This window comes from Octopus bimaculoides, chromosome 23 (assembly GCF_046866305.1).
Source record: "Octopus bimaculoides isolate indiv1 chromosome 23, ASM4686630v1, whole genome shotgun sequence".
In the NCBI taxonomy this organism is placed as follows: Eukaryota; Metazoa; Mollusca; class Cephalopoda; order Octopoda; family Octopodidae; genus Octopus; species Octopus bimaculoides.
In genome coordinates this window covers 32616771-32627431 of record NC_142950.1, presented here as the reverse complement: position 1 = coordinate 32627431, position 10661 = coordinate 32616771, and the positions used below count along the sequence as shown (strand labels likewise).

At 36.0% G+C, this 10661-nt stretch overlaps 1 protein-coding gene across 6 annotated transcripts in view; it reads right to left on the bottom strand.

The window, feature by feature from the left end:
* Positions 1 to 4133: 4133 nt before the first annotated feature.
* The window catches only part of LOC106870408 (cytohesin-1), a 149344-nt gene continuing 142816 nt past the window's right edge, over positions 4134 to 10661 (bottom strand). For all 6 annotated transcript variants that reach the window (XM_089340310.1, XM_089340313.1, XM_089340311.1 and 3 more), the window contains 5 exons: positions 8833 to 8944; positions 8595 to 8671; positions 7695 to 7851; positions 6485 to 6554; positions 4134 to 4335 (listed from right to left, as the gene is read on the bottom strand). In XM_089340310.1, the coding sequence (XP_089196436.1) occupies positions 4251 to 4335; positions 6485 to 6554; positions 7695 to 7851; positions 8595 to 8671; positions 8833 to 8944 (501 nt within the window). In that variant the 3' untranslated portion in view covers positions 4134 to 4250. The remainder of the gene's footprint in view (positions 4336 to 6484; positions 6555 to 7694; positions 7852 to 8594; positions 8672 to 8832; positions 8945 to 10661) is intronic.

The following is a 10661-nucleotide window of genomic DNA, read 5'->3' as shown; positions in this document are numbered from 1 at the left end:
ATCGGTTAGTGTTAACATTTTTAAAACATTAATATCTCAAAGCTGAAATATGCAATAAGGGATACAACTCTACTGGAACATGTTCTAGTTTTATTCTGACCTCCTCAGCAAATGAGAGACTGCAAAGTAACTTGCCAAAATAGTGATGAAAAACAATCTTAAAACTTGAAATATATACAAACATACACACACACACATTATAGCACATATTTTGACCAGCAGATTAATGAACTGAAATGATGAGATGTAGTTTAAAAAAAAAAATTAAAAGCTAAACCTGATAAACCAAGGCTGAAAGCTGAAGCAATTTTTGTAGTAGGTGGGTTGGGGGGGGGGGGGAGGTGAGGAGATGATGTAGATATAAAAGAAACAAAAAAAAACCCCAAAAAGTTCAGAAGCCAAGTAAGCAATAGAAATAACAAATTGATTCCAGAACAAAAAAAATCTTTAAATTTGGGAGACGAAAATTGGAAGTCATTGTTCGATGAAAACTTTGCAGTGAATTACCAAAATCATTGAATCGAAAAAGAAGTAGAACAAAACAGAAAATAAAAAATTTTTTTTAAAAACCCAAAAGACTGTCATTGAGGGCCTTTTCTACTTCCATTTTGTGAGGCCTAGAGAATTATAGATTGTTTCTAGAGACCTTTTCCTTGCATATCAAGAAGGTCCAAGTCTGATGTCTGACTGATTTAATCTTCTCTCTCTTCAGTAATTCCTCTAAGAAATGGGAATTAATTACATTTACCAAACCACTGACATATTTCAAAGGGTGATGCTGTTTTAGTAGATGTCTAGACAGTTTGATCACCACTTTGCACCAGGTAGAATAAAGGGTACACACACAGATTTAGCTTTAAATCATTCTATCCAAGAAGAACTCCCTTTCTGTCAGCTATTTAACTTTTCATTTTTGTCGCAAGACATAGAGAAAAAACATGAAAATGATTGTGTCAGAATTTGTGTGTGGGCACATTTATTTTAGATATTCTTAACCCTTTTGATAGTAACACTGAAACTGTGCAACTGGTCCTTTGATAAAAAAAAAAAAAAAAAAGAGACTGCCAGTTTTAAAATGTTCTATATTTAAATTATAAACTCCCATCATAATTTAATGTAAGAACCTTGATATTAAGTTAAAATACCAAACACCAGCTTCACCTTCAACATGCTTAGGTGCATCATGTCACCATATGGCAACATGATGCACCTACAGCATGCTAAAGGTTAATAAAGCAAAATAATGGAAAAGTTATTACAAATTCTTCATCTTAATCCCTTGCAGACAGCAGAATGACCCTGCAATGAAACAAAGGTTGCCGGCAACAACAATTACCGCAATAGGTGTCTGCATGAATACTGCAAGGACATTTTGTTCTGAAGCTTTAATGGTTCTGTCAACCCACCACCCCTGATGATGACAATAAAAACATAGGCAGTATATTTTAGTAGAAAGAGGACCACAAAATGGTTAAGGAATAACAGACTACTTCAAACTAATGGCAGACAAATGAAGGCAATAACTTGGTAGTTGTGTCAGGAGAAAGAAGAACAGGAGAATAATTGAAGAATGATAATTTTTAACATATTAGATCATCATCGTTTAACGTCCGCTTTCCATGCTAGCATGGGTTGGACGATTTGACTGAGGACTGGTGAACCAGGTGGCTACACCAGGCTCCAATCTGATTTGGCAGAGTTTCTACAGTTGGATGCCCTTCCTAAAAATTTGCAAATAAATTTGAAAATTTCATATTAATAAAACCTACTTTTGTTTAAAAACTAATTCAAAAACAACTTGTGCCAGCACTAATTCTCTAACTAAATGTATAGCATGTGAGTTGACGTAAAAAAAACTTTGTCATTTGGAATGTTAAATTTTGGAAGAAGAGGTTGGACAATTTCGGTGTTGTTTTCAATGTAAACAAAAATGGTAAAAGAATATTTATGTTAAGGTTGATGTGAAGTGATTATTAGCATCGCAGTGGTTCTCAGACAACTTGGGAAAGCATCCAGCACTGCAGAAAACGGCTTCACTATTAGCAGTAGAAAGAAACAAAGTGCAGGCAACAACAATCACTGCAATGGGTGTCTGCACCAGTAGTAAATAATGGGACAAACACTTCAGATGCCACAGGCTTTGGTTAATAATAATAATGGCTTCTAATTTTGGCACCAGGCCAGCAATTCTGAAGGGAAGGAGTTAGCTGACAATACCATTAGCCCACAGTATTTGAATGGTACTTCCCTTTATTGACCCCGAAGGGATGAAAGGTGAAGTTGGCCCTGGTAGGACTTGAACTCAGGATATATAAAGAAGTGGAACGAATACTGCAATGATTCTGTCAACCCACCACCCTGATGATGACAATAATAATAATAGATATTGGAATTATATTTCCTGCTTATAATAATGTTATTTGCTTTGTTTTGGTTAGTAAAGACACACACATGGACCCAACTTAAACCAAAGAGAATATAATAAATATAAATTACAATTTGCTCATTGTAATGACTTATACCAAAACAGTAGTGCAAATGTTGAAATAGCACAGCACAACCTATGTGACGATGTAAACAAAACTACACAACCCACTTGTCAAGGCAAGACAACAAAATATAAAGGAAAAATCTAAATCTTTTAACTGCCCAAAATATGAAGCCTGCAGCTAGAACAATGGAATTTTTGGCTTTTGTTTAAATTTCTTAGCAAAGTGATGTAGGAGGATGGAAGAAACAAGAATTAGCACCAAAAGTATTGAAATGAATGCAAGATAAACCAAAGAATACAGTGGACATTGTGGAAAACAAACATTTTTTTTCTGAAGATGTTTTTTCACCCCAGAAAAAAAAACAACCACCACCACCACCACCACCACTGCCAACACCCCCACCAACATTTCAGATGGATGGCCTGAACAAACAAACAAACAAAAAGATCAGACAGTTGTTGTCGTCACACCAATCCAGCCTCCACCAAACCATCATAAAAGATCATACTTGCTTTCAGAACCAGAAATGGAATCAGTAGTTTTTTTTTTTTTTTTTTAGAAAAAAAAAAAAAAGTAAAATAAAAGTGACTTTTTCTCCCCTCAACATTTCTAAAAAAAGCTTTTGGGTTTGGCGTGACCCCCAAACAAACTGCAATTGGTCTTTCAAAGTAAACATATGTATATATGTATATACATATATATATATTCAATAGAGAGACTGTCTATTCAAGTGAATGTGTGTGCATATGCATGTGCGGTTAGAGTAAGTACACATATATATAATATATATATATATATATATATACATATACATTACATACGTATATATATTTATATATATATATATATATATATATTTTAACTCAATGTTTGAGTACACTAAAATATGGAAACGGGTAATAATAATAATAGAGTTGCAAAATAATTCTGTTCATTGTAAAATATAATTAAAAAAAATATGTCCATGAATTCTGACTCGTTTTTTTTTTTCTTTCCCCTTCGTCATAGTCTAATCTAGTGACCCCAAGTCAGTTCACACCATGCATCATCAACTCTCTTCTCAGCCAAAAACAAAGTCAGGTTGTTAATAATAATAATAATAATAATAATAATAATAATAATAATGATAACAATAATGTGAAAACAAAAAAAAAGTTACTCATGCAATAATTTTGTTTAAAAAAATAAATAAAATAGAGAAAGAAGGAAAAATTAGAGGATTGCGAGGAACGAGAGACAAAAAAAAAAAGAAAACTTTTTTCTTTTCTCAGACAGTTTGATAAAACTGCCATGGGGAAACATCAAGAGTTTTCAGAAACAAAAAACAAAAATTGTTGACTGAATAAAAAGGGGAGATAACAAGTACGAAAAGAGTTGTGTTGCATTTCCTGAATTTCTCTTTCTTCTCCAAGATATCAAATGCACAGAAAAGAAGAAAAATTATTAAAGAAACAAAAAAACAAACGGTGTATTATCATTGAGTGTTCTGTTTCTGTCGATGTCAGACACTAAGAGTCATTGAAACAAGATTATTTCCTTTCATTCGTTCGTTCGTTCTTTCTCTGGATCGTTTTGAGAAGTAAAAGCTGTGGTTGGTCGGCCCGTCCGTAACAGTTCCAGCAATGACAGTAGTTTTATTAATTTTCTTTTGATTTATTTGATGTGGTAGATGAATAATGGAACTGACTGACTGACACGCAAGGGGGGGGGGGTAGTGTTGCGTTCTCAAAACCGTGCTCCTCCTTTGTGCTCAAAAAGCTATGTGTTTTTCGAAGGATGGGTGACAGCATTTTTCCGTCTGGTGGCCAACATGTCATAGAAAGGATGCTCACTGATGCTTGTTCTAGAAAAAGAAAAACAGAGAGTGAAGTTACAAACTTCTCAACCAGAATAAAAAGTAATAAACTCATTAGTTTTGTAGGTTTTAATTTCTGTAGGATACAAGATATTTTGAACGTTTGTTGTACCAACGCTTCAGAAAGAGGGGGAGAGAGAGAGTGTGTGTGTGAGAGTTATATTCTTAACCCTTTAACATTCAGATCCCCATCATATCTAATACTTACTCATATTGTTTTGAATTAATCATGCATTAAACTTGTAGGTCTGAGATTTCAATGATGTGATTGTTTATTTTGAGAATAATATTGTAGGTAGATGTGAGAGGCCAGATCTGGCCAGTTTGAACATAACACAAGTAGATTATTAATGACCTATAGGACAGTGCTACCCAAAATGGTGGTCCGTGGACCGGTGCTGGTCCGCAGTGAGTGTCCAGAAAAGAAAGAAACATAATAATACAATGTTAGCAGTGTGCTTTACATCACTTGTTAAGGTTATTTCTACAGATTATCAATGTAAAACAAGTAGAAAATTTGGGCTGGATATGGCTGGCATGAATGCTAAAGGTTTAAATAAGTTGTACTAACATTTGTCTGTCAGGATAGTTAAATATTTCGAACAACTGTCACACCAACAATTCTCCGGGAAGGAAGCAGCTCTAAGTTTAGAATATTCATTGTGCCAGCATTATATATTTAGTATGTCTATTGATATCAGAAATAGTGTGATGAAACAGAGACCAAATCTGATCAAGTTGTAGTATAAGCAAAAGGATTTCATCCGTGAATATCCTGACATTTTAAGAGTATCTCGGGGTTAAATGTCTCCCCACCACCACTATTTGATGTGTAGGTGTAGGCATGGCTTCCTAACTACATGGGCTTGGGTTCAATCTCACTGCACGACACTTTGGATAAATGTCTTCTAATATAGCTACAGGTTGACCAAAACCTTGAGTGGATTTGGTAGATGGAAACTGAAAGAAGCCCTTCATATATGTGTGTGTGTGTGTGTTACTGTCCCTTTGCCTTGACCTCGTGTAATAGATGAGAAGGAATGGTCATTGTCATGCAAGCAGTAGTGCCCTTTGTTTCATATTTTCTGCAGAAAAATGTCTGGTCATGGGGAAATATTACCTTATTTGGAAACAGGTGAGGGCTGGCAACAAGCAGGGAATTTGGCTAGAGAAAATCTACCTCAATAACAAAATTCCATCCAACCCATGTAAGCATAGAAAAGTGGATGTTAAAACAAATGATGATGATGTATATACTTTTGAGGAAAATTTAGTTCTACTTCTAGCAAGTCAAATGATTATGTAGAGGTTGCTTCAATGGCATGCAATAGTAGTAGTAGTAGTAGTAGTAGCTACAAATCTTTAAAACAAATTTCAGAATTTAATCAGAAAACAAAATTAGTTATCTGTAAATAATTTGAGATAACTGATGCCAAAAAATTTTGGTAGGTTCACAGAAGTGTGAAGAGAAATAAGGAGTAGAGATAAGAGGCAGAGCCATCTGTTCTTCCTCTTCCTTCCACAACATCGACCATCTTACTATGCAAACAGAATTTAGTTTGTCACAGAATATCAATACGAATCAAGATTTACAGAAGATTCCTCCCCTCTCTCATCAGGGTCAAAAAAAAAAAAAAAAAAAATACAATGCCTCGAATGGAATTCAGTGAATGGAAAAATATGTAAGCAGGCCTTTATGTTTGTGTCATTTTATGTCCTGAAACTTAGCAGCTCAACAAATAGAGATAAATAAAATAAGACTGAAATTAATAATGAGCTCAACAAAGAACTCTTAGAAGTGGCGCTCTGGAAATCGAAACCATTACCTCGCACTTGTGAGTGCAACACCCCAACCACTAAGTACCTTTATATGTATGTGTGTGTATATATATATATATATAGTACCTTTCTGTGTGTGTATGTGTATATATGTGCATGCATTGTGTGTGTGTGTGTGTGTGTGTGTGTGTGTGTGTGTATGTATATACATATATATATATATATATATATATATATATATAAACATCTGTGCAAGCGCTTGGCCTTGCATGAGCAAGCAGTCAGCCTTACAATGAGTCAACTACTTGAGTGACTCATCAAACCTATCTCTATTGTAAAACAAAGAAATTTTACTCACTTGATAGCAGTCATCCATTCTTCTTTATCTTCTGCTCGAGATGCTGACATTCGATACACAGTGTGTTTACCTAGAGTGGGGGGGAAAAAATACATAGGAAGATAAGGAAGGCATTCAGGACATCTGAGGTGTATATGCTGTGTGGTATTAACGATAGTATACATTTTGTGATATTTATGTCATACAGTTCAAAGGTAGTAGTTACATGTTGAATGTGGTAGTTATAGTATCATAGATCAGGCATGGGCAACCCTTTTTGAGAAGTGAGCCACATGAAAGATGGCTCATTATTAAGTGGAATATATTAGTAAAATAATTCAAAGTGATTTTTCGTTGAAGGTACCATACAGAAAGTCCTCTGGGCCACAGTTTGCCCATCACTGTCATAATTTGTGTAAATGGTATTTCTAATTCTACCATATTGGTTACCAAAGCACAGCTGAGGTGGATGGGACACACCTCATACAAATCCCCGAATTTGTACAGCAGTCTTTCATCGTCAGCTACAAACGAGGACCCTAAGGCAGGGTGGCCGAAAGAAGAGACAGAGATGAGCTCAGGTGTGTGCTGAAATGCTTCAAGATAGTTCATACCCATTGAGAAGAAATAGCAAAATATTCTTTTCTACTCTAGGCACAAGGCCTGAAATTTTTGGGGAGTGGGGCCAGTTGATTAGATCAATTCCATTTCAGAACTGGTACTTAATTTATCGATCTCGAAATGATGAATGGCAAAGTCGACCTCGGCGGAATTTGAACTCAAAACATAAAGACAGACAAAATACCGCTAAGCATTTCGCCCTGCGTGTTAATATTTCTGCTTGTCATACAAGTGAAGCTGTTTGTTTCCAGTCTTCTGTGGGGAAAATGTCTGGCCATGAGAAATATTACCTTGTTTGAAAACAGGTAATGGTTGGTAACAGGAAGGCTATCTGGCCTTAGAAAATTTGGCTCAACAAATTCCGTTTGACTCAAGCACGGAAAAGTGGACATAAAATGATGAAAAATGTTGATGGTGTATGTGCTATTTATGATGATGATGATCATCATCATCTTCGTTTAACGTCCGCTTTCCATGCTAGCATGGGTTGATGTACATATGATATGACCGACACCAAACATGATGTGTTATTACTCATATTTTATGCAGTATGTGTTGTATTAGTGATATCACTCACAGTCTATATGATATTTAAGACAGTCTATTTTACCTTCAACTACTTTGCCTTCAGAATCTAATTTACAAGCTTTAATTATTTCATGGCCACCAGAATGAATCTCAAAGCAGTTTGGTTTGTTGGTTTTTTCAGGACCGACCTCTCGGACACGTATATTTTCAAGAGGAATGATACCTTTTGGTTCTTTGTCCTGTAAAATACATGAAAATTATTAATAAATACATACATTTGTGAATGTAAGCGGCTTAGTGGTTAGTGGGCTGGACTCCTGATCATCAGGTTAATGGAGGTTTGATCTATGGACTGGGTGCCAGTCTACCGAGCTGAAAATGAGTACCAGCTGGTTGCTGGGGCAACCATCTCCCTATGGTAGCAAACGTCTGAAGTTGTATTCCAAATAGCAGTTTAATATACTAATAAGTAAATAACAAAAAAACATTTTTTACCAAACTCTTCAGAAGTTTTTTCTTATTTTGAAGGAAATTAAGTGAAGTAAAAATACACAGTCAGTGTTCTTGTGGGTAGAAATCGTCATCATCATCATCATCGTTTAACGTCCGCTTTCCATGCTAGCATGGGTTGGACGATTTGACTGAGGACTGATAAAACCAGATGGCTACACCAGGCTCTCCAATCTGATTTGGCAGAGTTTCTACAGCTGGATGCCCTTCCTAACACCAACCACTCCGAGAGTGTAGTGGGTGCTTTAACGTGCCACCAGCACGAAGGCCAGTCAGGCGGTACTGGCAATGTGGTTGTTAAATGGTTAATGATTCTGAAGAGGAGCAAGCTGCAAATTATGAACCTCAATATTTCTCTGGTATCTAAATGTCTGATTATGACAATAATATTGTTTAAAGGCTTCAGTTAAAGGAAGATAAAAGGTAACTGTGTAATGAACGGTAATGAAATAACAAAGAAGACACTACTTACAGTTGTATATTCAAAGTAATAGAGACAGTTATCATTAAGTATGAACCATCTTCTTTTCCAGTTCTTGTAACGACCACCTAGACAAGAAAAAAAAAAAAAAAAAAATCAAACTTTATTAATAAATTGAACAACAAAATGGCCACAGAGCTAGAAATACTACAAGTGGAGTCCACAAAGTTTAACAAGCCTTCAAAGAAATTAGTCTGATTTCTGGGAAGTCACTACCATTAAAGCTTACCTTGTTTCCATAACCATCCTTCTTTGACTGGGTTGAAGAACGTATGCATCAGATCATTACCGTCGTCTTCAGGGATTTTAAAGGGTTCATTTTTTATACTTTCATATAAACTCTGCAAGAAAGAACAATTAGAATTAGATTAATCAGATTACAACATTGAGAGATTAACACTTTGTTTACCAGGTTTTTAGTGTGGCTTAGTGGTAAGGGTGCTGCACTGATGATTACGATATCGTGGTTTCAATTCTTGGACTGGGCAGTGCATTGAACTCTTGAGCAAAATATTCCATTTCACATCTGATGTGTGACACACAGTGCACCTGTACAGGTAATGTTGATTTGATGGAGTTAGTGAGCTTATGTAGAACACAAACATTTGATTACCATAAACAAATCACTTGTACAAGTTGTTGTTCAGCAGGAAATTGCAGAACTGTCTTTCTTAAACTCAAGAGGCTACCAAGAAGAAGAAGAACCAGGTTTCTTATTTCTTTATTGCCCACAAGGGGCTAAACATAGAGGGGACAAACAAGGACAGACATAGGGCTTAAGTCGATTATATCGACCCCAGTGCGTAACTGGTACTTAATTTATCGACCCCCTGAAAGGATGAAAGGTAAAGTCGACCTCGGTGGAATTTGAACTCAGAACGTAACGGCAGACGAAATACCGCTAAGCATTTTGCCCGGCGTGCTACCGTTTCTGCCAGCTCGCCGCCAGGTTTCTAATGAAGCACACTGTCAGTTTTTAATACATTTTGAATTAATCATGCATTACTTTGTAGCATTGAGATTTTCATGATGTCATTGTTTACTTTTAGAATGACATTGTAGGATAGGTGTGTGAGGCCAGACCTTGGGCTGAGTATAGCTGGTTTAAATGCTAAAGGGTTAAAGCATTTCCCAGTCTTCCATAGTCTGTGTACTGTTTTCCTCAACTATGCATCTTCAGTTTGCAAGATAGCCGGGTAGAAGTTGAGGGAGGAGATATCTTCAATGTAGAAGTTCCTTCTCATATAGATGTGTGTTTGTGTGTGTGTGTTTTGTATAATGCACTGACTGGTTGGTTGATAGCCTGTAATGAGATGTCAACAGACCAAGACAACATGGCAGATAGGGCAAGATAATGAATCACAGTTAATATAAGACAGCCCCTTATATTTTGCACATCACATCACCCGTGTCAACGGGTGACCTCTGACACTAAAAACTGTGCCAGTGATAGCTACAAGCTATCACCAGACATATGGTACTGGATGGTAATGAACCAAATGAAATAAACAACATTCACCTACTTACACATACATACAACACCATACACATATAGACTGAGACATACACAGAGTCATTACATTCATGATCTCCCCACTACCACCACCACCTCCACCTACACAGGGTTATAGACCAGATGGTGCGGTAAAGCTGTTGACATACATAGTTAACCCTTTTTAATACCAACCACTTTTGAGAATTCCCCTGGCTCTATGATACAAATCTCGTGTTTTACAGTGATCTAAATTGAAATTTCCCACCAAAATTTCATGTTATGTTGCAAACACTAACTTAATGACAAAATTATTTTATTAAATTCATTATTTTCAAAATGAATTGAACCAGGGATGCTGGAAAGATTAATGAATTTGTCTGCTACCTGACCAAGGTTGTATTTCATAAAGAATTTACTGCTGAACATATTCTATATCTCATTATTCAAACAAGCTATGTATTATCAAAAAAGCAAAAAAAAAAAGCAAGGGGTGAGGCACATTATCATAGCGCCATTTGGACTCTGGATGCTTTCAGCAATGTCCACTCAATGTCCACTCTGTT